The 27,632-nt window shown below is 46.7% G+C and overlaps 1 protein-coding gene across 1 annotated transcript; it reads right to left on the bottom strand.

Annotated features, from left to right (window-relative positions):
- Window positions 1-245: 245 nt before the first annotated feature.
- Window positions 246-24,213, bottom strand: LOC134413842 (olfactory receptor 14J1-like; the record flags this gene model as incomplete). The annotated part of the gene is made up of 2 exons (XM_063147884.1): window positions 246-275; window positions 23,752-24,213. Coding segments are annotated over 2 exons (492 nt in total), but the record flags the coding sequence as incomplete, so codon positions are not given.
- Window positions 24,214-27,632: the final 3,419 nt, after the last annotated feature.

Here is a 27,632-nt window from a genome sequence, read left to right as displayed (position 1 = left end):
CACGAACCAGACAGGGCTGCTGTAGAACGTGCCTCGAACTGCTTTAATTTTCAGCATCAGTCTCATTATATGGTTATGACAATGGGAAGATGCCAGCAGCTCACATTCCAGGCAGCAGACCAGGAACTTAATGTTACAACTTACTTTATAAGTTTTTTGACCAATCACACAAAGCAAAAGCACATTGACAGCAGTTCTATCCAACCACTATAAGCACAAGTACCTTTGGTAAAAACAATACTTGCTTATTTCTTATACAATACTTGCTTGTAAACCTTAAAACACAATGCACAGAGCTCCATTATTAAGCTTTAATCTTCCTAATATCTTGCTAGATAAACTTTGTGTAGCTTACAAAGCTATTCCAGACAAGTGTTAATGCACACACCATTGTTCTATTTTCCCTTGCTTTTCTACAGTTTAAATAATTTTTCTGCTGACCTATCTCATGGCTGCTGCATAGCTCTGCTCACAGTTCTGCTGTGTCTGAGGCCTGCATCTTAAAGCTTTCCCAAAATCCTCTAATTTTGTGGATTCCCACACAAGGTCATCTGGAGCCTTCTACCAGTCTCTGGAACACTCCTGTCTTCTGCATCAAAAAGAAATCTGGGAAGTGGAGGTTGTTGCAAGACCGCCAAAAGGTTAATGCCGTGATGGAAAGCATGGGGACATTGCAGATGGGCATGCCATTGCCTACCATCCTTCCCCCAGACTGGTCGGTCCTCATTGTGGATCTGAAGGATTGTTTCTTTACGATTCCTTTGCATCCCGATGACAGACTGAAGTTTGTCTTCTCAGTGCCAGCGATTATCGAGGCTGAGCCCGCGCAGAGATATCAATGGAAGACATTGCCCGAGGCATGCAGAATTCTCCTGCCTTGTCTGGAGTTGGCAAGCAGATTCCTGATGCACGTCTGTATCATTATATGGACAACATTCTGGTGGCTATGCCCACCCAGGATGAGCTGCTGAGGATTCAGCCTCAGTTGCTCGATGCTTTGCATGCTCATGGGCTGCAGGTGGCTCCAGAAAAGGTTCAACAACAACCACCTTGGAAGTACTTGGGGGTCAAAATTCTGGAAGGGACAATCCGTCACCAGGAGGTGCAATTTGTGCATTCTGTGAAGACACTGAATGATGCTCAGAAATTGGTAGGTGTCATCACTTGGTTACATCCGTACTTGGGGCTAACCGACTCACAGCTGTCTCCTCTGTATGATCTGTTGAAAACAGACTCTGATCTAAAGTCACCTCACACACTGACCCCTGAGGGGCTTAAGGCGTTGGAGGTGGTTCAGCAAGCTGCTTCGGCTTGCCAAGTTTATCGCATTGATCCCTCCGTTCATGTCACTGTGTTCATCAGCACTCCAGATTTGTATCCCACGGGCATCATTGGCCAATGGAGTGACAAATGGTCCAATTCCTTGCATGTGTTGGAATGGGTTTTCCTGCCCCATCTGCTGCAGAAGATGGCAACTGCATTGTTTGAGCTGATTGCTCGCATGATAATCAAATGCCGGCAACGGTGTTTGCAATTGATGGGTGTGGATCCCACAAAGATCATACTCCCGGTGCAACGGGGGATTTTTACTGGAGCTTTGCAAACAGCGTGCCCCTGCAGAGTGCTCTGGAAAATTTTTCAGGGCAGATCATTTATCATCTGCCCAGTCATAGGTTACTGCATATGGCAAAATTCGCACAAATCCCTTTGCAGCCAAAAAATACCCAGGAACCTGTGCAAGGACCCACCGTCTTCACTGACAGTTCAGGGAAAACAAGAAAGGCCATTGTTACCTGGAGGGATGGATCTGAGTGGCAGGTTCTGGAAGCTCATGAGGATGGGTCAGCCCAATTGGTTGTAACTGAGGGCTGCTGTCATGGCATTTGAGAAATTTTCCCAGGAATCTTTCAACTTGGTCACGGATTCCGCCTATGTGGCCAATACCGCACAGAGCTTGGGTCATTCGGTTTTGAAGGAGGTCAGTAATCCTGCCTTGTTTCATTTACTGAAGACCTTGTGGTGTGCCATTCAGGCCCGGGTTCATCCATTCTATGTTCTGCATGTGAGGAGTCACACCAATTTGCCGGGCTTTATAGTGGAAGGTAACACGAGGGCTGACAAGTTGGCTAACCCAGTGTGGAGAGCGCCTCAGCCTGATACACTCACGCAGGCGGAGGCATTGCATGGGTTTTTCCACCAAAACGCACATACCCTGCAGAAGCAGTTTCAGCTGACGCCCACTAAGGCTCGTGACATTGTTGAGTCATGTGATGACTGCCATGCACTTGCTCCGCCTTTGCCGGCAGGGGTAAACCCCAGAGGCCTTAGGGCCTTGGAGCTTTGGCAGACCGATTGTCACGGTTTGGGCCTGGCACAGAGCCAGTGCCCCCATGAGAATACCCTCTCTCTGGTGTCTGCTGTGACATGTGACCAGGAATAAGCAAAGCAGGCTCCAGCTTAAACATAAAGAAAACATTATTACCTAAACTACAAGAAAAGAAGAAAAAAACTGTAAGGGAAAATTGAAAACCTTACAAAAAGCACTTTCCTCCTCTCCACCACCAAAATTTCCCAATCCGATACATTCCCCCAAATCACCAACTGCCCAATCTGGCACCATCCTTTAAAATACTCAAATTTCAGTCCATGAAGAGGAGAGGAGTCCTTCTTGCACCATAGGCTTCCCCTGGAAACATGCTGAAACCTCGTGTTCTTCCATGTCACTCAGCACCGTCCGGAAAGTCCTTTGCCATTGCGACATCTTCCTTCCATGCCCAGTGCTCTCACCACTGTGCATGGACCAGAGCTGCTTTTGGGGTTGTCTTTTAAGGATGCCTTGTCTCACTCCAAAAAAGGCACACTCTCTCCTTTGGGACATCTGTCCCCCCATTTTTTTTTCCCATCCCCTGGGGCCGAGGGGTACCCACAATGAACCCTCCTGGTTCTGAGGCACTGCCTCCCCCTAAATGCAGTGTCTGTGTCACAGGAATAAAACTGGTTCAGTCTATTGAAGCCCCAAAACAGATAGCCTTCAAGAAATCATGAGTTAAAACATAGAATGTGAGGCATTTGAGGGAGGCATAATGTTAGGAAACACATAGAGTAATTAATCAGCTAGAGCATGGAACACTATGACAAGAAAGAGATAGGAGTAGTAAGAACTGATGGGCTAAGCATGTTCAGAGCCAACAGTGTCAAACTGACCCTAAGGACTTTGCCAAGCCATAGAGACCAAGCCAAGTATACCGGAAATTGACCAAATTAGGAGAGGAGTTCAAAAGTTTAAAGAGGAAGACTCATCAGGAGACCCTAGCCCATGATGAAGGCAACTGGAACAACCACCAAGATGATCCTCAAAAGAAGTGTCCCCGCCCACGCTCCGCCTACACCACACCCCCTATGAATATGCATGCAAAGAAATGATGATGTATATGATCTGATGTAATCCTATATTCAAACCTGTATAAAAAGCTTGTTTTGTTACCGGAAACTCAGAAATCCATTTTGTGATTTCTCCGACGCGTCGCAATAAAATACCTCCTGCTTATCTGACTTAAACTGAGTCTCTTAAGCAGTTATTCTCGCCTTTTGAAGCAAAATTCGGCATCATTTTCTGGCGACCCAGATGGGACCAGACAGGAGATCCGGGCCTTGAGAGGTCCTCCCGGGCCGAGTCCGGGGTCAGGACTCTCCAGGCGCCCTGACAAATTTTTGTCAGAAGAGACTCCCCCCCCCGGACCAGCGTTTTCAGAAGACGAAGAGTTCCCTGCATCTCCTGCTCCAATTAAGAGGTATTTTAATTGTTTATTGGTTTTAAGATAAAGCGCTTTGTTGGGAAACGGGGGTCAGACGTGACTGCCCGACGAGAAAGCTGAGAGATGCTCCGGTAAAGAATCCCTACTGGGTTAGAGTCCCAGAAATATAAATGCAAGTTAAAGTCCTGCTACTAGACTGGGTTAGAGTCCCAGAAATATAAACGCAGGTTAAAGTCCTGCTATTGGACTGGGTTAGATTCCCAGAAATATAAACACAAGTTAAAGTCCTGCTGGAAGGAGTATTTGTTTATCTTACATCTGTTTTTTACTGTGTGAGAAACTGTTTTAAACATTGTGCATTGTGTTATAACACTGTAGATTAAAGGTTAAGAGCAATCTATAACACTGTGGATTAAGGGTTAAGAGCTAAAATTGCTCTCTGAGAGGTCTGTCAGCCAGTGATCTTTTGTGTCTGTTCTATGTGTCTGTTGCGAAATCTTACAAGAAACATCTTTATCCTGTCTACGGTTGCGATTGCATGAATCTAGCAAACCAGTATCTCACGGTCTGTAGGCAACCTCTCGTGACCAAACCTGGTAAAACAGTCTGTTCTGATATAGACCATAAGGTAGGAACTATTTCATAAAGGTGTGCAGGTGTGGGTGAGAGTGAATGAAACGCAGCATTGCTGCGAAGTGAGCAGGAGTCCCACTCTGAACTAGCATATAGTATCTGCGAGAAAGAGACTGATCCGATTAAATGGGCACAGAGAATAGCCATGGGAAGTCAACAGAGTAAGGACGTAAATATGAAAACCCCCTTAGGATGTATCTTAAAGCACTGGAAGGACTTGGGAAGGATTCCAGGGGGAAACATAAGTAAAAAGACACTCTTTAAATATTGCACACAGTGGTGGCCGTTGTATAAGTTAGATGACAATGAGAAATGGCCACTGGAGAGAACAACTAATTATAACACTATTTTGCAATTGATGCTCTTTCTCCGTCGACTTAATAAATGGGACGAAGTGATGTATGCTGACATGTTCTTTACCCTAAAGAACAAACCAGAGTGGCAAAGAGAGTGCGAGGTAAACGTAGCACCTCAAGACCCCCTGGTACTAGCCCTGGAAAAAGATAAGAAAAGTTCAAAGCCTAAAGAACGTTGCTGTGATGCATGTAGCATTGGGCAACAATGTCTTAAATTAACAAGAAGAGATAGTGGAAAGGAGAGCGAAATAAGCCTGTGAGAATACCATCCATTCGCCCCAGGACGGGAAGGGCCTCTTCCCAGGCCAAAAGAAGAACAAGGAGATCCTAGCCCATTAAAGGAACTAGAACGATGGTAGAAATCTAAGTTTGGGCACGGCCCCCAGAAATTAGACAACAATTAAGAAGAAGATAGCCCATTAAGATCGGAGATTGAAAAGAAGAAAAGCAGTCCGCAAGGACCAGATAGTACACAGGGATCGGGGAGCTACAGAGATGCTGACAGCCCACCCAGACTAGAAGCCGAGAGGGAAGAAAGCAGTCCACATGAAACAGAGAGCCGAGAGGAGACACGCAGCCTGCCCGAACTAAGCCCATGTAGAGATAGTAGCACACCTAGGAATGGAAGTTTAAGGAAATCAGGTTCCTGTAGAATAGAAACGAGCACACCAAAGACAGGAGACAGAAGTAACTCACTGGCAAAGTTGAAATATAGTGAGAAGAATGACAGTGAGACATGCGAGAGGGAGGCAGAGAACAACTCACAGAAGCTGAATATAGTAATTCAGATAGAGGATAAGAGAGATAGAAGAAGAACAGAAGATGAGAGGGACAGTAGCCCGGAACAAAATAGGTGCCGGCAGATGCGAGAAGAGAGGCGACAGATGCAGAGCAAGAGGCAGTTAGACTGTGTTAACCATGCTAGGAGAGTAGTAGAAAAAGAGTTAACAGAAATAGAAGAAGAAAATGAAGAACGAGAAAAAAGAAAGGGAAAGGAGAAGAAAAAGAATAGAAGAGACATTGAGGTGCAAGAAGAAGATCCCCGAGAGGGGACCAGCCATTCGTATTATACCAGATCTGTAGCATGGAAGGACGCACAGCAAAGAGAGGAGGGGAACCTTACCATAGCTACTCTCCGACAACTTATGCCAATGGTAGGGGAAAAGACTAGGATAAAGGTGCCGTTCTCCACGAGTGACCTGAACAATTGGAGAGAGGAGGCAAGAAACTTCAGGAGAAATCCAGAGGGGGTAGCAAAAAAGTTTGAACTAATAGCAAAGAATTTAGACATTGATTGAGAAGATATAGAAGTGATGCTGTCAGAATTGACAGATACAGAAAGAGAACTTGTATTAGAGACAAGAAAACTACATGCTCAAGTATTATCAGAGAGACTAGAAGATAATTTCCCCAGCAGTAAACCAGAATGGGACCCGGGCAACGAAGAGCATTATCGGCGACTAGTGCAGTATAGAAAACTAATAGCGATGGGCTTGCGTAATGCAATCCCTAAGGATATCAATTGGTCAATGTTATATGACATCAGACAGGGAAAAGATGAGACCCCATCAGAGTTTTTAGATAGACTTAAGGCAGCTATGAGACAATACACACCTCTGGACCCAGCAACGGAAGAAGAGAAAAAACACTTGTTAAGATTAATGATGGGACAGAGTAACCCAGACATCAAGAAGAAATTACAAAAGCTTGAACATCCAGAAAATAAAAACCTGGAGGTGTTGCTGAATGAGGCATAGAAGGTATATAATAATAGAGAAGTTGAAGAAAAGAAAAAAAACGACAAGAAGATAGCTCAAGTAGTGACTGTGGCAGTGGCAGCTCAGAAGACAGGTTACTTGGAACCTAGAACTAAGAGAAGAGGTAGAAGCAACCCAGTAGGAGAGAGAAAGAGACTCCAACCCCACCCAACTAGAGTAGGGCCAAATCAATGTGCGCACTGCCTACAGATGGGACACTAGAAGCGAGAATGCCCCCAACTAAGGGAAAGGCTAATGGCCACTACTACTAGCACACATCAAGATAGTGAATGAGGGAGACCGGTAGGCCGTACCCTAGAAGACCCACTAGTTAAAATAGAGCTAGGGGAAGGTAAAAAGGAATTAGACTTTTTGATTGATACGAGAGCAACTTTTTCAGTCTTAAATCAAGAATTGGTACCTAAAAGTGATGAATTTGTACAAGTTGTGAGAGCAACAGGCCAACCAGAAAAGGCTTACTTTTTGAAACCCATTAAATACAAAATTAGGAAACAAATGAGAATTCATCAGTTCTTATATTTACCAAATTCACCAAAGCCCTTATTGAGAAGAGACTTATTGGAGAACTTGGGAGCCATAATAAAGTTCAACAAAGACAAATTAGAATTTCAATAAACGAAGAACGACTGATCACGGCCCTAAGCCTAACAATCAGTTGTGTAGAACCTAAACCTGAGAATCACAATTTCGAGTGAATCCTGAGCGAGGCATACCCATTAGTGTGGGCTACTAATATACCTAGAAAATCAAAACAAGCAGCACCGATTGTTGTTGAACTTAAAGACGGGACAAGACCGATGGTAAGAAAACAATATCCTTTGAAGATAGAAGACAAGAAGGGGATTAAGCCCATAATCAAAAAGTTTCTAGAACTGGGGTTATTGGTAGAATGTGAATCAGATTTTAATACACCAATCCTGCCAGTAAAGAAACCTAATGGAGCTTATAGACTAGTTCAAGATTTGAGAGCAGTAAATGAAATAACTAAGACATTACATCCATTAGTTGCTAATCCATACACGCTTTTAACTAGACTGAAGGATAATTTAGCCTGGTTCACCGTATTAGATTTAAAAGACGCATTCTTCTGCCTTCCCTTGGCTCCCGAGAGTCAAAAGATTTTTGCTTTTGAGTGGGAATCTGTAGATAAAGGAAGAAAGACCCAGCTTACCTAGACGGTATTGCCTCAAGAATGGGTTAACTCCCCTATGATTTTTGGAAACCAGTTAGCCAAAGAATTAGAACAGTGGGAAAGGCCGCCGAGAAACGGCACCCTTCTGCAGTACGTAGACACCCTCCTAATAGCAACAGCAACAGAAGAAGAATGCATTGAATGGACTATTTCCTTGTTAAATTTCCTAAGTTTAAGTAGATATCGAGTTTCTCAACAGAAAGCACAGCTAGTGCAAAAAGAAGTGGTGTACCTAAGATACGAAGTCTCCAGAGGACAGCGATCCCTGGGAGCAGCTAGAAAAGAGGCCATCTGTCAGATGCCTAAACCAGAGAGAGTGAGAGATCTGCGCGCCTTTCTGGAGATGATAAGTTGGGGTCAGCTATGGATCTACCAGTACGAGATACTTGCTAAACCACTGTATGATTTATTGAAGGAAGCTAAGGACGTTCTAGTCTAGACCCCAGAGGCAGAAAAGGCCTTCAAGAAGTTGAAGCTGGAGCTAATGAGAGCACCGGCCTTAGGCCTCCCAGATGTATCAAAACCATTCTGGCTGTTCTCCCATGAACGACAAGAGATGGCCCTAGGAGTCCTAGCGCAGCAGTTGAGACCACACAAGAGAGCTGTAGCCTACTTCTCCAAGCGATTAGATGAAGTAAGTAAAGGATGGCCAGGCTGTCTGAGGGCAGTGGCCGCAGTGATAATCAACATAGAGGAGGCCAAGAAGCTCACGTTAGGCCAAAAGGTGACTGTGTTAGTATCTCACACTGTGTCGACTGTGCTAGAACAGAAAGGCAACCATTAGTTGTCGCCTTCCAAATTCCTAAAATACCAGGCCATCCTGGCTGAATCAGATGACGTAACCATTCAAGTAACTAACATTGTGAACCCAGCTTCATTTCTAGAAAGGAGACCCCCAGCAGAACCCATCGAACATGACTGCCTAGAAACAATTGAAGCCGTCTACTCCAGTCGCCCAGATCTCAAAGAAGAGCCGCTCGAAGATGCAGACAACTAGTTCTCAGATAGCAGCAGCTTCGTGAAGCGAGGAGTAAGAATGGCTAGCTATGCAGTCACTACTACAGAAAGGGTAATTGAATCTAACCCCTTGCCTGCAGGGACTTCAGCCCAAAAGGCAGAGCTGATAGCTCTGACTCGAGCCCTAGAATTGGTAGAAAACATGCAAATTAATATATGGACAGACTCTAAATATGCCTTTTCCGTTGTACATGCTCATGGGGCCATCTAGAAAGAAAGAGGACTATTGACTACACAAAGAAAAATAATCAAACATGCAGAAGAGGTTCTGCGACTGCTAGATGCAGTCCAACTCCCAGCACAAGTGGCCATAATGCATTGTAAGGGACATCTGAAAGGTAACACTATTCCAGAAATAGGAAACAAGAAGGCAAATACAGAGGCTAAATTGGCTGCCACAAGAACTAAGGAAGTAGAAATAGTGGCCCTAATACCAAGAGAGCTGGATACCAATACCCAGCCAGATTACCAAGAATCAGATCATAGATAGATTCAAAGAAATAAGGGCAAAATGTTAGAAAATAGTTGAGGTCAATTAGAAACAGGACAGTTAGTAATATCAAGAAACGTGATGTGGCAGTTTGTAAAAGCAGAACATGAAAAGGCCCATTGGGCTCTAGACCCACTTTACCAATATTTGCAGACCAAGATAGCAAGACCGAAATTATTTACCACTGTAAAACACGTTACGTCCCAGTGCGAGCGGTGTCTGAAAAACAACCTGAATACGAGAACCAAAGTACACCAAGGAGCCATAAACCGAGGTAAATTCCCAAGTGAAATATGGCAGATTGATTTTTCTGAACTCCCAAGAAAAGGGGGGTTTCAGTATTTGTTGGTGTTAACTGATACATTTTCTGGGTGGCCTGAAGCATTCCCTTGCAGGACAAATAAAGAAAGAGAGGTAACTAAAGTATTGTTGAATGAGATTATTCCACAGTTCGAGATACCAAAGAGCATTTCTTCGGATAGAGGTACACATTTTTGTGCAAAAGTAGTGAGAGCAATAAGTAAAGCATTACAAATCAAATGGCAATTACACACACCTTATCGTCCACAGGCCAGTGGGCAAGTAGAAAAGATGAATCACCTTATCAAACAGAAAATTGCCAAAATATGCCAGGAGACTAATTTACAGTAGTATCAAGCTTTACCTATTGCTCTGCTAAGGCTGAGAGTCAAACCAAGATCAAAGGAAAAGTTAAGCCCATTTGAAATTTTGTATAGTAGACTTTATGCTATGCAAGTTGTAAATAGAGAAGCCATAGACCAAATCGGAAATCAATACATTTATGATTATGTAATTACAGTAGAGAAACAGTTTGATAAAAATGCTACTGTGATGATAGAGCACCAACCTAAACAACCTGACTGTAAATTGCATCCATTTAATCCCGGTGATTAGGTGTATGTTAAGAATCTTTTAAGAAAACCCCTACAAGAAAAGTGAGAAGGACCTTTCCAAGTGCTGCTGACCACCTTCACCGCGGTGCGGATCAAAGAGCGACCTACGTAGATCCATTATTCACGAGTCAAGAAAGCTCCGGAGAACAAACAAGAGGAAAAGAACAAACAAGAAGAAGAGAACAAACAAGAGGAGCAGACGTCATGATCCTGACTCCACCTCAAACCTTTGCAACTTTGATCATTAGACTCTTGATAAGTATAGCTCTTCCCCAAGACTCTTCCCCAATAGACCCATGGTCTCATGCACACCAGTGTATCCACCCAGAGTTAAGAATGAGCAGACCCTATTTCGAGGTTTATGCCTTACGTAATAATCAGCCATACGCAAGTGAAGTATGAGATCAGCCCTCCATGATAGCATACAAGGGAGACCAAATCCAAATTGAGTGTCGAGAGCTTGACCCAGTAGAAGGAAGAGAAGAAAAAACAAGGCGACTAGTATTAACAATTCAACCCTCGATGCCAGCCTCTGAACATAACCTTATTACCTTTAGTCCCGTGAGAATGGGTAAGCCCACTACTTAGATTCAGCAAAAGGGCCCAATTTCATGTCAATGGAGTGACTTCAGGGAAGATCCACCCGGATCACAACCCCGAACCTCAGTGATTTATAGAGAAGATTCGCTTAGAGAATTACATCCTCAAAAGATAACCTATAACCCTCACCCCCTTCTCTATCCTGCAAGAAAGATTGTAGCATCTAGTGGTCCTGAAGAAGAGAAAGCACAGTGTGAGATGGCATTTAGATTAGATCAGTCGATGACGTTCACATGTGAAAGGGAGTTGAAAACGCAAGAACAGAGTTTTAGCTTCCCCGGGCGTGCCGTCCAATATAGGGTAGAATTACCGAGAGACGTGATCCCATTGTATCCAGATCTAGACTTGCCCCAAGAAACCACCCTACCAGTAGAATGTAAAGCAGTACATAACCTAATCTTTATAAGGCCTCAGGTGATAAGAAAATCTAACGAACTAAAATTATTGTTAGACCCCACTTATTCCCTGAAAAAGGTGCAGATGAACATTCACACCAATATTACTTATTTGCAAAAAGATTGCCGACAATTTATACAGCAAAGCCTCAAGGGATGGAATGCATGGCTAGCGACAAGGTCTCATCACAGAAGAACAAAAAGAGATCTAAGTGAGTGGATTGGCACCTGATTTGGCATAGTAAACACAATAGATCAAGAGGTATTAGTAAACAAATTAAGTACCGTCACGTCGAGCTTCAGAAAGCTTAAGATGTCCCTCAGTTCATCCATGCTTACATTAGCTGAAACACAATCGCTAGTAGTGAAATTACTAACCATGGTAGCAAACCATACTGCAGAGGATTTTGTAAAGCTTGCTGACTACACAGGAGAACTTAGCAGAGACATTGCACTCGCTATCCAATGCTCTCAAACGCAACAATGAGTACAATCAGTAGCGGCAAGAATAATGAGAGAAGGAACGTCAAGTATATTACCTCAAGAAATAAGGGAAACGATATTAAAGGACAATCATACTACACAATTTGAGAGGGACCACCAGGCTTGGTGGCAATTAGCGAACTTCACTTATGAACCTCAACAAGAACACATTGAAGCTTATGTCCTCACCATTAGTGCAGCAGAAGAGAGAGCTATCTTTCCCATCCTCACTCTAGGGACAATACATCAAGATGTCATTGTCAAGCCAATAGACCATAACGTCTAGGCCAGTTATGATTACACCAAAAAGAAGTGGCAATCAGTTAGCACAGAAGCATGTATTCCCAAAGGACAATTAGGCTATGTTTGCGAAAATGCTGTAGTAGAAGCTGAAGATTTATGCTTAGATGCTGAAAATAGTGTATGTACCTTAGAAATGCTTCCGCATGATAGAACACAATCACAAGTTTACTATATAGGAAATGGGTGTGCTTGTGTAAGGACAGCTTGTGACAACGTCACTATAGATAATTGCCAAGAAGAGACTAACAATACTAACTTCTGTGTATGTAACTTTACCAAAATCGTAGGTTGTGATTTTCATTGCACTGTCCCAATAACTACCCAACAGCTAATTAACGCAGATTTCAACCTATATCAAGAGGTACCGAAATTACAAATAGGGATAGACGTCAAGATTCTTAAAGCAATGCTCGCACATCGCAAAGTAAAAGAATTAGTGCAAAAAGTAAATCAAACAACTAAACGAATGGTATGGCAAGTAGAACATAATTCAGAAAAGATAAAAAATGTCCTGACCAAAGTAGAACAAGTGAGCCAGCATCATTAGTGAGATATCTTTACAAGATACTCCCCAACAGCTACACAAGTCTTCCACTACCTAGTGCACCCAATGCTAATAGTCATAGTAGTTTTGTTACTATTAACTCTCACAAATATTTGTATGTGGTGGAAACTAAGAGTCATAATGAAAAAGACCCAAATGGTTTGAGCTATAATACGAGCATATCAGCGCCCTATAGAGTCAGAACTTGACGAAAGAATTCGTAAGTTATAAGAAAAAGGGGGGAATGAAGCCCCAAAACAGATAGCCTTCAAGAAATCATGAGTTAAAACATAGAATGTGAGGCATTTGAGGGAGGCATAATGTTAGGAAACACATAGAGTAATTAATCAGCTAGAGCATGGAACACTATGACAAGAAAGAGATAGGAGTAGTAAGAACTGATGGGCTAAGCATGTTCAGAGCCAACAGTGTCAAACTGACCCTAAGGACTTTGCCAAGCCATAGAGACCAAGCCAAGTATACCGGAAATTGACCAAATTAGGAGAGGAGTTCAAAAGTTTAAAGAGGAAGACTCATCAGGAGACCCTAGCCCATGATGAAGGCAACTGGAACAACCACCAAGATGATCCTCAAAAGAAGTGTCCCCGCCCACGCTCCGCCTACACCACACCCCCTATGAATATGCATGCAAAGAAATGATGATGTATATGATCTGATGTAATCCTATATTCAAACCTGTATAAAAAGCTTGTTTTGTTACCGGAAACTCAGAAATCCATTTTGTGATTTCTCCGACGCGTCGCAATAAAATACCTCCTGCTTATCTGACTTAAACTGAGTCTCTTAAGCAGTTATTCTCGCCTTTTGAAGCAAAATTCGGCATCACTATGGCCACACAAGAAAAGTCCAGCCAAAAGGCCACTCCAATCATCTCTCTCCCCACTCAGCCAGTCTTCTCCACTTCCCTCGGGCCTGGTGCTTGTTATCTCATCTCTTATCTCTCTTCTAATTCAGCTCTGAGGAGGATCAGCATTTTTTCAAGGTCCCAATCATGCAAGAAAAGGGTTAAAAATTTCAGTCTCTGCCTGTCCCAGAGCTCTGGCACTCCCATGCTGCTGCTGGGCACCTTCTCGCCACACTCCCCTCTTCTCCTCCTCGGCCGGCTGCTATGACGTTCCGTTGCTGGCTCTCCCCTCTCCCTCTCTCTCTCTTCTGGGGGGGTGGGGGGGGGGAGGGTGGCTACCCAATGTCTCTTGGAGCTCTTCCACCCTTCCATCCTCAAGGGCCTCCTCACCCCCCATCTCTGTCCAGCCCCCAGCAGCAGCAGCAGCTGGACAGGGGAGGGAGATTGGAGCTCTTTCCCTCGAAGTTCCAAGAGAGCCTCCCAGGGCCAAAGCTCTGGTTTTTAACCCCCGTGTGTTCTCGGAGGTGTGTCCAAACCCCCGGCCATATCAGGTGCCAATATCAAGATCTCAGCACCCATTGGTTTGACCACAACCCAGCACACCGATGTCACCACAAAACCAAACCAAATCCAGGCAATCAAACCAGAAATCAGCCAAGAACTCTTCCTGGGTATGTGTGAGACACAAAGACAGTGAGGGCAAAGATAAAAGGAATATGGGCCAAAAGCTTAACAGAGCTCAAACTTAACAGGACTTAACCTATAACTTAACTTTAACTGATACCTTCAACTCCCCAATTTAGCAAAACAACAGCACTTAACACTATTTAACCTAACTTAAAACCTATGAGTTAGAAATTTAAAAGAGGAATTACACTTCACAATCTTTAACTTAGCTAATAAATTAAATTTAACAACTTAGAAAAAGAACAACTCTTAGCAGCATTTAACTTTGTTTAGACCTCGTGACTTATACTTGCTTACTGATAACTGGATATCTGACTGACTCAGCTATCCAAGGCACTCCAACCCCTCAGAGAGCAGCATTTTTGCCACATTTCCCCAGCACAGGCACTTCTGTGTGCACACAGACGCAAAGAGTCAGTGCAAGGCACCTGTGAGAAATTCCCCTGAGGGCAGGGAATGCTCCCTGTGGATCCTTTGGCATCTCCCCAGTGAGTGAAGGGCTGAGCCTGGAAGGAGGGGGGGATCGGCCCAGGCTCCATCGTTGTTCGGGATCCCCGAGTGCAGCAAACGGGAGAGGCCCCACTCAGAGGGAGTCGCTGGCCCAGGAGAGCTCCAAGGGCTCCTTTTGGAGTGCTGTTTGTAGGGCCCCAAGAGAGGGGCTTCAGTCCCAGCAATGGCTCATCCTGGCTGCCCTTGGCACCAACAGCTTTCTTTGGCAGTGTGAGAAGAGGGATGTTGTGCCACAGAGGGAACAAAAACAGTTCCCAGGGCTGATCCTACAGAAAGCAGGAGCTGGCTGGGCAGCAGCAGTGGCTGGAGCAGACAGTGTTTGTGATGAGCTGCAGAGGAGCTGAGCCCAGGGGCTGCTGGCCAAGGCCGAGGCCCAAGGAGCATTTCTCAGCTGGCAGGGCGGCCTGAGAAGGGGAGGGGGGAATGCAGCAGCACAGGGCCTATGGAACCAAGGGACCATTGTGACACTGTGGGGCGCTGTGAGACCAAGGGACCACTGTGACACTGTGGGGCCCTGTGAGACCAAGGGATCATTGTGGCAATGTGAGGCCTCATGGAGTCATGGAGAGCACTGTGACGTTGCTGGGCCTCATGGAACTAAGGGGACCGAATTGATGCTGTGTGACTCCATGGAATGTAGGGATCATTGTGACACTGAGAGGCTCCATCAAACCAAGAGACCACTGTGACACCGCGGGGCCTCATGGAAGCATGGAGGGCATTGTGACCCTTTGGGGTGTCATGGAACCAAGGGACCATTGTGACACTGCAAGACTCCACGGAGCCAAAGGTCCATTGTGACATTGCAAGGCCTCCTAGAACCATGCAGACACCATTAAGAGACTTCACAGCCTCATGGAACCAAACATCCATTGTGACATTGCAGGGCCTGATGTCATCAATGGTCCATTGTGACACTGTGGAGCCAAAGGAGACCATTGTGACACTGCAAACCCCCAGGGTCCAAAAGTCCATTGTGACATCGCAGGGCTCATGGAACAGAGGAGTCACATGACATTGTGGGGGCCTGGGGAACCACAGAGACCATTGTGACACTGCAAGGCCTCATGGAATCATTTGCACCATTGTGACACTGCAGAGCCTTCTGGAACCCAGGGACCATTTGACACTACAGGACTTCTTGTAATCAAAGGACCATTGGGACACTGTGGGACTCTATGGAAACAAGGCACCATTTTGGCACTGTGGGGCCGCATGAATCCATTTTGGCTCTATGGGGCCTCACAAAACTAAGGGAACACAGAACAGGTTTGGCTGGTTTGGCCTCCCAGGGGCCACCTGACTGGTCCAGCTGACATTGGCATGTTGAGGGTCACTTCTCATCTGCTGCTGAAACACTGGGATTCCATGCTTTTCTTGCCATGGAAAAGAACTCTCCTCCTCCTCCAGGAACCCGTGGCCAAAATTGGGATTTCACCTCCATATTTCCTTATATCCAGAGATTGTTCCCATAGGAATATGGCCAGGACAAGTCTGGCTGGCAATGGTTTCACAAGGATCACCTCTCATTGGTCCTTGAAACACTGGGGAAGGCAGCGTGCTTTCCTTCCTATGGGAAAGAACTGTCCTGCTTCTCCAGGCACTCATGGCCAAGACTGGGCTTCCACATCTAAAATTCCCTATCTTCAAAGAATGCTTCCAGACAAAATCTGCCATTCATGACAAGTCTGGCTGGCCTAGGCCTAGTGAGGCTCTCACCTGCCTTCCAAACACTGGGGCTTGATGCTATGGAATAGAACTGTCCTTCTCATCCATGTGCCCATGCCCAGAATTGGGATTTTACCTCCAACAGTGCCTGTTGTGACAGACTGGAGGAGATTGTTGGCTCAAGACATTTCATGTGTGGGGGAGGAAGAAGGGGTAGGTCCCGCCTTACCCTGCCCTGTGACCCCAGAGCTGCCCTGCCCTGGAACCCCAATCCCCCCAGAGCCTCTATGCCAGCCCAGCAGTGGCTGCCAGTCCCTGGCACAGCACAGGCAATGCTCCACAGCCACCTCTGCAGCCCCCAGCCCAGCTCCTGAAGGACCAAATGAGCCCAAGGCCCACCTGGGGGAAGGGCCCAGGAAAACCAAGGTGTATTTAAGGCTGACCACAAGGCATGCACACCTCTGCATCCTAACTCCTCTTGGAATTTCCATCTGAACACTGCTGGAATCCAGGAGTTGATAGCTATGTGTGTGCTCCTCTAAATATTTTATGTTTTTCTCTCTTTCTGTGTCTTCTTCTTCTGTTTCTGTGCTCCTGCAAATTTTGATTAACATTCAATTAAACAGGCTTAGAGTTTGTGAAGTTGAATGGGCCAAGTCAATGCCTTGAGAAGTGTTTTATGTTGATTCAAAGTCTGTTATAGTTTGACATGAGAAGAATTTTAAAAAGTAATACAAAACTTTTTGTGTAACTGACAACCTGTTAAACCACTAAGATACTGAACACACCTCTGTGAAACACAAATGTTAAAGATGAAAAAACCCAGGAACCTCCTCTTTCTTTTCCAGTCAACAAAGAAGTAGTGAGCCCCAGCCCCAGCCCCCATCTCAACTAAAGCAAAGCAAAGCAAAGCAAACCAAACCAAGCCAAGCAACCCTGCCGTGGGCTGAGCCCCTTCCCCCCTCACCAGGCTGTCCCCTCCCCATCAGCCCCACTCTAACCAAACCTAACCCCAACAACTACCAAACAAGAAAACAAAAGAGGCTACAAAACCCCAACCAGAACAAAGCTAGCCACAGCTACTAGAATCTTACCATCAAGTCCCCTCTCCCCAAGACAATTAAAATAAAAAACCCCTACAACCGACAACACATACAAAAAAACCCTGCAACTAAAATTAAACACAAAACCTCACAAAAATGGACCATAAAACCAATCCTAACCCAACCACAACTTCTACCACAAGATACTGACAGGTCAGATGTGAACCCTTTCAATACTTCAATCCTCCCTCGAGTAAAAGAAAAACAAAATGCAAGCATATAAAAAAACAACACAAAGCCATCAAAGTCAGTAAAGAAGAAATTAAATCTCAAAAAATCTATTTTTCATTAAAACACATAAAACTATTGAAAAAATTCAAATTAATATCAAAGAAAAACCTCCATGCTAAAAGACAAGAACTGTTAAAATAACTGTAATTACATAAAAAGTTTAAACAGGGGAAAAAAGAAGTAATCCAGAATTCCCAAGAGAAGACACATATTCCCAGAGATAAAAATAATTTTAAAAGTAAATTAAGAAAACTTTTACCTTTAAAGAACTATTTTTAAAACAATACCCCATAAGTCAACATGGCCCATCAACAAGCTGTACAAAAGCTTGTAGCAATAAAAACAACTTCACCATAACAATTTCCCAGAAAACTGTTATCCATGACAAAATTAGGTACCACAAAAAATTTTTTTCCTCCTGTAAAAAAATCTCCATAAATTTACCAAGAAAAACATCCCTCCCAAAGTAATCTAAAAAAAAAGACTAGTCTAGAAAGAGTAAAGCAACGAGAAATTTTAAGTTTAGTTTCTTTACATTGTCAGTAAAAAAAAAAAGTTGTAAACAAAAATAAGTGTTCTAAAGTGTTTTATTCTTACTACCTTTTTCCTTGTAGTTACTTTTAATAAAATTTTCTTCATACCCTATTAAAATTTTAAGGCTACTTTACCTTTCTCCTAATCATATCTCACAAAAAAAGAAATACATAAATAATTAATTGACACTAAAACCCACCACACTCATCTATACATTACTTCAAAAATCCCAGGAACTCAAACATCTTTACAAACCAAAATCACTACAGTGCCATGAAAAATTTTTGCCAAAGTTTCTCTGATTTTCTAAAGTTCTTCTGAGCTCCTGAGAAATTCTTGTTGGTATTTCTCCAGTGAGTCAAAGTCACAATACTCAAATAATTTTAAATCTTTTTAAATGTCTCCTTGAGAGAGTTGTCTGGGAGATGGGGTTTCAGGGCTTGTGTGTCCTGCTTGGCACAGCCCAGGCAGGGCTTTCCCAGCCACATTCCACACTCCATTTCCCAACTGGAGCCGCTGCTGCCTCTGAGATGTGCTGCCCCGGCCCCAGGGACGCTCTCCTTGTCTGCCCATTCCCCCACGGTCTCTGGGCAGGGATGGCCTCAGTGGGGGCTGCTGACATCCTCAGCACCTTGGAGGCTGCTGCTGAATTTTCCTGCTCCAGAGGCTTGTTCAGCCTTCAGCTCTTGAATGCAGGAATTCAGTGTCCCAGGGCTCATTAACATTGAGAACACCTTAATAAGGCAAGCCCCTGGGAGTAATTTGATTTTAATTTTCAAATCTTTTGTGGTTAATTAGATGAATTCCAGTAGTCTATACAAGTTGAATAGATTCTATTTTAAAAGACAGTGAGAAACGATTACTTAGGTCAAATTTAGGGTTTTTTCCCTGTCAATTAATTGATACGTCCTATCTCCAGCTGACACTGAATCCAAGTACCTCCTCATGCAGTTTACATAGATATGAAAATCAAGACCCTTCATGGCAGACAATCAATCAGACTCTGTCCCTACCCCCACCCCACCATTACCTCCATCCAAGCCCTGGCACTCAGAGCAGCCTTGTGCAAATCTGAGCTCCCTCCAGCCCAGGCTGCACCTGCAGCTTTCAGCTCCTTGGCTCCAACTCCCACCTGCTTTCCTTGGAGAAGGAGCTGCCTGACACACAGAGGGCTGTTCATTTGTTGTCAGCCAACAAAGCCAAGGCAAGTCGCAGCTCCATCAAATGCAAAAGTCGTTCTTCTCCCTGGCTCTGCCCTGTCCCTGATCCCCACAGCCTGTCCTGTTTCCTTCATCCCTGCATTGCCAGGGACTTTCTGGGACAAGGGAGCTCTATTCTGCATGTGGAGGGATGTCCAAGTGCCACCACTGGAGAGGGAGCCACAACTCATCAGGTTTTTGTCTTTTGAGGGATCAGGAACTGGTGAGACTCAGAGGCACAGAAACATTCTCTTCATGGCCAACAGACCACAGTGGAACAGGACAGAATTTACTAACAATCACGCTCTTCCCTGAGCTATGCATAGTGTCTCAGCAGTACCTGATCAGTCCACCATCCATAAGTGATTTCCATACTAAAAAGTAATTTTAGACAAATGTGGTTCTGTGATAGATATAAACACAATTAAGTTCTTGTTCAAAAAAGTTCTATCAGGATGCTCATCCTGGAGTGCGGGAAAAACAGCTCAAACTATTCCTGATTTGCAAAGTTCTCAGTGGTGGATGGAGATGGGAGGTCAGGCTGCTCTTGGTATTGAGGAAAAGCTGAAACCAGCCTGACTTATTTCATCTCCTCATGCCCTGGCTGATCTCCCCTCTTTCCTCTGTCACCCATTGGCTTTTGTCTCCCCCCAGCCCCCTGTGAAGAGCCTGGCTCTGTGTTCTCCATCCCCTCCTCGCTGGCACTGCCAGGCTGGGATGAGGAGCCCCTCAGCCTTCCCTGCTCTGGGCTGGACAAGCCCAGCTCCCTCAGCCTCTGCTCAAAGCCCAAGGGCTCCAGCTCCATCTTGGAGGCCCTTCCCAGACCCTGCTCCAGCTGCCAGACATCTTTCCTGTCCTGGGGAGCCAAAACTAGGCCACAGTGACCTGGATAATCCCCGTCCTTGATGTCCTGGTCACACAGCCTTGATGTCCTGGCCCCTTGTCCCCTGTCAGGCTCTGGGGTGGATCCTGTGGAACATCCTTTGGTGGAGGCTGTGGCTCCAGGTGGGCCGGGGAATCCCGGGGGACAGGGAACCTGCCGGGCATGAACAGCATTGGACTTGTTGGGAGAAAATGTGAGGGGGAGCTGGGGCAGAGTGACCAACCCAGTGACCTGACACAGCCCTGCTGGGATGTCACACAGCTGGTCTCTGACGTCACAGCCAAATCTGTGATGTCACAGCCCATTCTCCAATGTCACACAGCTGATCTCTGATGGTTGGTCACAGCTGGTCACAGCCAACTCTGTGATGTCACAGTCTCCTCTGTGATGTCAGACCTCTGCCCTCTGATGTCACAGATGGCTCTGTGATGTCACAGAGGCAGTATATGATGTCATAGCTGCTCAAACACCTCACATAACCCGCTCTGTGATGTCAAAGCCCACTCTGTTACCTCATGTTACCAGATGATAAATTGTCTCCACCAGGTGAGCTGACACCCGGACCTTGTTCTCCAAAACCCCAGGCCTGTGGAAACCACACAATGCCCATTGTGTGAGAAGGGGAACTGGAAGTTCAGCAGCCTCAGTGTCCTGCCAGCTCAGCCAGGCCCACGGGAACATTGGGGTCCACGACCACCAGGGACCACCAGAGAGACCCCAAGACAGAACAACACATGGGTGAAGGGGAGGGGAAATATGTGAATGATTTTGGGGTAACCATTATCATATTTATGTTTAGTCTGGGAAAATCAATGAATATGTGTGCAATATACAGAATATAAAGAGAAATTTTCCTTTACTCAGCCTGCATGGCTTTGGGAGGAGCTGTCCCCTGTGCATTCCCCTGAATAAATAATGCTGCTTTTTAATGCTGCATTGGTGTTAAGGAGTTTTCTGTTTTTCCAAATTTTTGGTAACACTCCCACTGCCAAGGAAAGTTCTGTCTGCTACTGTTCACAAACAGAGAAGGGCTGGTGGCAGATGTTGGGCTCAGAGGTTGCCTGGGGCACAGTGACCATGAAATAATCAAGTTTTCAATGTTCTGGGAAAGAAGGAGGGGCAGCAACAAAACTTCTACACTGGAATTTGGAAGGGCAGACTTTAACCTGTTATGGATTTTGATTTTGGGAGCACCAAATCAGGTCCCGATTTTTTGAAGGAAAACATCCCTTAAAAACAAAGGGGTCCAGGAAGGATGGACATATTTCAAGGAAGTAATCTTAAGGGGAAGGAGCAGCCTGTCCCAGTGTGGCAAAAAATGAGCTAGTGCAGAAAATGACTGGCCTGGCTGGCCATGGAGATTTTGTGGGAACTCAAGGGTAACAAGAGGTGCATCAACTTTGGACAGAAGGTCAAGCAGCTTAGGAAATGTTTAAGGATGTTGTGAAGTTGTGCAGAAAAAAAGTCAAGAGGTGAAAGCTCAATTAGAGTTTAACCTGACCATTTCTGTGAAAAAAAAATAGACAATGTTTCCACAATTAAATTAATAGCAAAACATGGGGTATGGAAAACCTCTACTCTTTATTGGATGCAGTGGGGAATATAGAAACTAAAGATAAGGAGAAGGCAGAGCTACTTAACATCTTGTTTCTCTCAATTTTCGATATTAGGGCAGGCTGTCCTCAGGACAAGTGCTCTGCTGAGCTGGTAGATGGGCACAGGGAGGAGAACAGCCCCTGGAATCCAAGAGGAAGCAGTTGGTGACCTGCTGAGCCACTCAGATGCTCACAGGTGTATGGGATTGGACGGAATCCATCCCAGGGGGATGAGGGAGCTGTGAATGAACTCCCCAAGCTACTCTCCGTCATTTACCATCAGTGCTGGCTCAGCAGGGAGGTCCCAGAGGACTGGAGGTGCCAGTGTGAGCCCATCCCCAAGAAGGGCTGGAAGGAGGAGCTGGGGAACTCCAGGCCTGTCAGCCTGACCTGGGTGCCCGGCAAGGTTATGAAACAGATCACCCTGAGTGCCATCACAGGGCACCCACAGGATGGCTGAAGGGTCAGAGCAAGGAAGCATGGATTCCAATGTCTGAATGGAATGGTCTGGATGAGGGGATTGTGTCCAACATCAGCAAATCTGCAGATGACACCAAACTGGGTGTGAGTTTGGATCTGCTGGAGGATGGAGGTAGGAGGGCTCTGCACAGGGCCCTGGACAGGCTGGATCCAGGGCCCAAATCCAACAAGGTGAGGTTTAACAAGTCCAAGTGCTGGGTCCTGCACTTTGGCCACAACAACACCTGCAGCACTACAGGCTGGGGACAGAGTGGCTGGACAGCAGCCAGGCAGAAAGGGACCTGCAGGGACTGATGGACAGCAGGCTGTACATGAGCCAGCAGAGTGCCCACGTGGGCAAGGAGGCCAATGGCTCCTGGGCTGGATCTGTAATGGTGTGGCCAGCAGCAGCAGGGCAGGGATTATTTCCCTGTGCTCAGCACTGGTTGGGCAGCACCTCGAGTGCTGTGTCTAGTTCTGGGTCCCCTGGGGTGGGGAATTAGAAGGAATTTGTATCAGGAAGAGTAAAGAAAGCCAAGGTGAAGCAGAGGAAATGCTCAGGGCATTTTGGGAGTGGCTGCCAGGCTGCGCTGGCTCTGAGCAACAGCGTCTGCAGTGGGACAGGAAACTCCCAGCTGACGGGAACAAACTTTCTGGCTGACTGCAGAGGCCAGGACAAAGCTGAGTGGTTTCCCTGGTGTCCCCCAGCCCTTGCTGGCCGCAGGGGCTGATGGCATTTGTGCTCCCTCAGGTTCATGTCCCCACACCAACAGCATGGGGGTGCTCCCCGTGCTGTGTGCAATGCAAACAGGGGCTGCTGAGCCAGTGCTGCCGTGTGTGTGCCTGCAAGGATGGGGCACCTGTGTGAGCTGGGGGAGAGGCCAGGGCTGCAGAGGGGGGATGTTGTTGGCAGCTCCATGAGGACACTCTGGGACACTGCCCTGGGCTGTGCAGCGCACAGGGGATGGATCAGCCCCTGCTCTGCTGCTCCTTCCCATCTCCCCCAGGGCCCTTGCAGAGCCCCAGCCATGCTGTTTGCCACCAGCCTGCCCACGGCCAGCCTGGGGCTGCTCACGGGGGTTTTCAGTGCTGAGAATTGGCCTGGGTGTGTTCCTGAGAGAGCCTGGGAAAGGAGCCTGGAGCCCCCAGGCCCTGGGCTGAGGCGTCAGCGCTGCCCCAGCAGTGCCCATGGCCTGTCCCTGCTGCAGCCCCGGGGGGACTGCCACCCCCAGGGCTGTGCCCGGCCCCGAGAGCACTCAGGCCCTGCAGCAACACCAGGGCCACCAGGGCAGCGGGGCAAGGCCATGGCAGCAGCACTGGCAAAACCAAATTGGCGCAAACAATGACATCACTTTTTAGAAAATATTTAAAATTTTAAACAAGGACAAAGAACCTCCAAAATGAAACTAACAAGAAGTATTAAAGGTTATTTTAATTACACATGATTTGCAAATACTGGCCAGCAGTTTAATGTTCCTGAAACCATCCAGTCCTCAGTCTCCACACTGCAGCCTTGAGCTCCCGGTTCCTCAGGCTGTAGATGAGGGGGTTCAGGGCTGGAGGCAGCACTGAGTACAGAACTGACAGGGCCAGATCCAGGGATGGGGAGGACATGGAGGGGGGCTTCAGGTAGGCAAATGTGCCAGTGCTATAGAAAAGAGAGACCACGGCCAGGTGAGGGAGGCAGGTGGAAAAGGCTTTGTGCCGTCCCTGCTCAGAGGGGATCCTCAGAACAGCTCTGAAGATCTGCACATAGGAGAAAACAACGAACACAAAACAACCAAATGATAAACAGACACTGACAGAAAGCAGCCCAAATTCCCTAAGGTAGGATTTGGAGCAGGAGAGTTTGAGGATCTGTGGGATTTCACAGAAGAACTGGCCCAGGGCATTGCCATTGCACAGGGGCAGGGAAAATGTATTGGCTGTGTGCACCAGAGCATTGAGAAAGCCACTGGCCCAGGCAGCTGCTGCCATGTGGGCACAAGCTCTGCTGCCCAGGAGGGTCCCGTAGTGCAGGGGTTTGCAGATGGACACATAGCGGTCGTAGCACATGATGGTTAGGAGGCAAATCTCTGTTGCAAGAAAAAAAAAAATCAGAAAGACTTGGGCAGCACATCCAGTGTAGGAGATGTCCCTGGTGTCCCAGAGGGAATTGTGCATGGCTTTGGGGACAGTGGTGCAGATGCAGCCCAGGTCGCTGAGGGCCAGGTTGAGCAGGAAGAAGAACATGGGCGTGTGCAGGTGGTGGTCACAGGCTACAGCGCTGATGATGAGGCCGTTGCCCAGGAGGGCAGCCAGGGAGATGCCCAGCAAGAGGCAGAAGTGCAGGACCTGCAGCTGCCGTGTGTCTGCCAGTGCCAGCAGGAGGAAGTGGCTGATGGAGCTGCTGTTGGACATTTGCTGCTGCTGGCCATGGGGACCTTTTCATGAAGAAAGGACAGCAAATATTTAGAGGAGATACTTGTCACCAAAATAAAAGCCATTTTCCATATACCCTCCTCTGGAATAGACACACACACTCTTTTTTTTTTTTTTTTTGGAGTTCTGGGGTTCTTTTCAAAAGCTTCTCCCTTTCTCTGCTGCTATTCTTGGATATCAGAAAGCCTCAGAATTTCTGTTCCCCCCAGGGAAACAGAGTGCATTCTGTGAGGTAAAGTGATGAATGGAAAGTGATGGTAGATGGTCTCTCATTCTGACCTTTTCAGAGATTCTCTGGGCTTTAACCTTTCTCAGGTGGAGGGGGGTCACATTCCAATGATTCCCCTGTAATGTCACCAGGTCCCGGTGAGAGCAGATGGATCCACCACAGCCCAGCTCCACATTTGAAGCCAAAACCTCATATTGCTCATTTCTCCAACCCAGCAGCATTTTCTGTGTCACAACACCTCTGCCTTTCCCCATCAATCTCATAACTCAGAGATGCTCTAGGACAGGTTTGCACCCTGGATGGAATCTCCCCGCTTGGATTGAAATCTCAGGGAGATTTCCAAGTGTCCTTATGCTGACATTGGATGAAGGGAGATGTAGCTCCTTCCCTGGCTGCACTGACAGCATTGCCCAGAGCCGGGCACTGGGGACAGCGTCACCCTGAGCCAGCTGTGCCTCCTGCCAGAGCCCCCAGGGCCGGGCAGCTGCTCCCAGCCCTGTGCTCTGCAGAGGGAACTGGGCCCGGGGCTGCAGAGCTGCTCCACGGCTCTGCTGCAGCTCTGCCTGCACAGGAGGGGCTGCATGCCTTGGAGCCCCAGCCCTGAGAGCAGAGGCTTGGCTGGGGCACAGGAGGGAGGGGGCTTGTTCAGAGGGAGGGGCTGCACTGGAGGGGGTCCTGTGGGCATCTCTAAACTCTCCCTGCCACAGCATTTCTGGGTTTTGCTTTCTCTCCTTGCCTGATCTTCTCTCTGCTTCCTGCAGATTTTCCTCCTGCAAGTGTTTCCCTGTGCCTGATCTTTCCATGCCAACACTCACAGACCCCAAATCTCTGTGCACTCTCCTTGCCCTGACAGAACCCTGCCTGATTGCAGGGCACTGGCTGGAGGCAGGTTCTGTTTGCAGCTTGGAGAAAAGACAGCTCAGACTGAGTCTGTTGGCTCCAGCAAAGGTGACGCTGGTGCTGTCCATGGGCAGAGTGACTGAAAGCACATTAGGGATCTCCTGTGACCCTATAATCACCAAAAGTAACAGTTCAGATGTCTCAGACACTTGTCAAAATTCATAATTAATAATTCATAACCTACCTTTAATATTTATCCCCCCTCCCTGCCATTCTCCAAAAGCAGGAAACTGATTTCAAAGTCTTAGGAAATTTTCTCATTTTTGTTAAAATCCTTGACTTGGAATTATTCCATGACTGATTAGAACCCCTCAGCATATCAGAGTTTCATGACGATTTCACCTCTCCTGCACCAAAAATACTCAGAGTTGTACTCACAGAGTCTGTAGGCAGTGGGATGTTCCAGCTTCAGGATGTGGCTCCAGGAGCTGCAGCTGCATTGTCCTGCAGCCAGAGGTTCCTGTGCCAAGGGCTGGCAGTGATTCTTCCCCAGGCACTTCTCAGCACCTTCCCAGCCCTGACTGATTGAAGCTCTCTGTGCTTCTGTGCTGTGCCCAGGGTGGCTGCAGGCAGTGCCCCAGCCCTGCTGGGCTGGCAGAAGAGCTGCTCATCAAGAGAAATGTGCTTTTGAAGCTCTTCTTGGTTACCAGGAGCTGCCTCTGGGCCAGGAGCCAAGCCCAGCTCAGCTCAGCACAGACACAGCACCAGGACTTTAATTAGCCTCTGGGGCTTTGTGCTCAGGCCCTGAACATCATTCCCTGAGAGGGAGCTGAAGAAACCTCTCCAGAACTCCAAGTCAGAATCCAACTGCAAGGTTTCTTGGACTTTTAATGGGTCCCACTGAGGGACATGACTGAAAAAGTGTCCCCAGGCCCCAGGCGGAGCAGAGAACTGGAGGCAGTGCTGAGAGGTGGGGACAAAGAGAAGCCAAGTCTTGGTGCCCTGGGGCACAGCAGGGTCTGTGCCACCAAGGGCTGGGAGGAGACACCTTGTCCTGCGGCCCTGGGGCCTCCTGGCACAGCCTCAGCCAGGCTGGGCACTGTCAGCCTCTTGTCCTGCCCTCAGCATCCCCCCCTAGCCCACATCTCAGGGGCTTCAAGGATCTGCTGGAAGGAGTCCCTGGGGAGCCTCGCTCAGTAATGCCCTTGGGGGCTCCTTAATTCTCCCTGTAGGGACTGCAGGTTTTTCAAAGGACTTTGGGTTTGGCTTTTGCCTTTGAGTCTCTGAGAGATTTGTGCAATCATGGCCTCCAATTATTTGCTGTAATGAGTCCCTGGAGAGCCTTTGTCAGTAACAACATTCAGTGGGCTCATTTATGCTTTAAGGTACTTAAGTTATTTTAAGGTACTTGGTGTTTCCCTTTTGATACAGACTCTGTGAGAGGTTTCTGCAATCATGGCCCTAATTATCTGCTTTTATTATTCCCTTGAGAGCTTTGCACTGACATGTAGTGGGGCTCATTAATACTTTGAGATACTCAAGATTTTTAAGGTACTCTGCATTTTCCTTTCCACACTGAATCTCTGAGAAGTTATTGTGCCATCCTGGCCTCCAGATCTCTCCTCCAAGGAGTCCATGAGGAGCCTGTCTAGCGGATGGACCTTAGTGGGATGCATCCATGATTTGAGACACTTTGGGGTTTTCTTCTGACTTTGACTCCTAGAAATGTTTCTGCAATCTCCTCTCAGACCCTGAGGTTCCAGGGCTCAGCTCCAAATTCACCACGGGGCTCATTAGGATCAAACAAGTCCTGATAAACCATGGCTCTGCCTTGATTTCCCTCTGCTCTAGTGCAGTTCATCAGAAATATTTCTGTAGTGATTTTGGTTCACCAATTTGTGATTTCTTGGAGAATGCAGCAATTATTGTGGTGGCTTAGGTGTTGGCT

Source organism: Melospiza melodia, unplaced genomic scaffold (assembly GCF_035770615.1).
Source record: "Melospiza melodia melodia isolate bMelMel2 unplaced genomic scaffold, bMelMel2.pri scaffold_54, whole genome shotgun sequence".
Taxonomy (NCBI): domain Eukaryota; kingdom Metazoa; phylum Chordata; class Aves; order Passeriformes; family Passerellidae; genus Melospiza; species Melospiza melodia.
The sequence above is the reverse complement of the archived record's forward strand: the minus strand, read 5'-3'. Positions and strand labels throughout refer to the sequence as shown.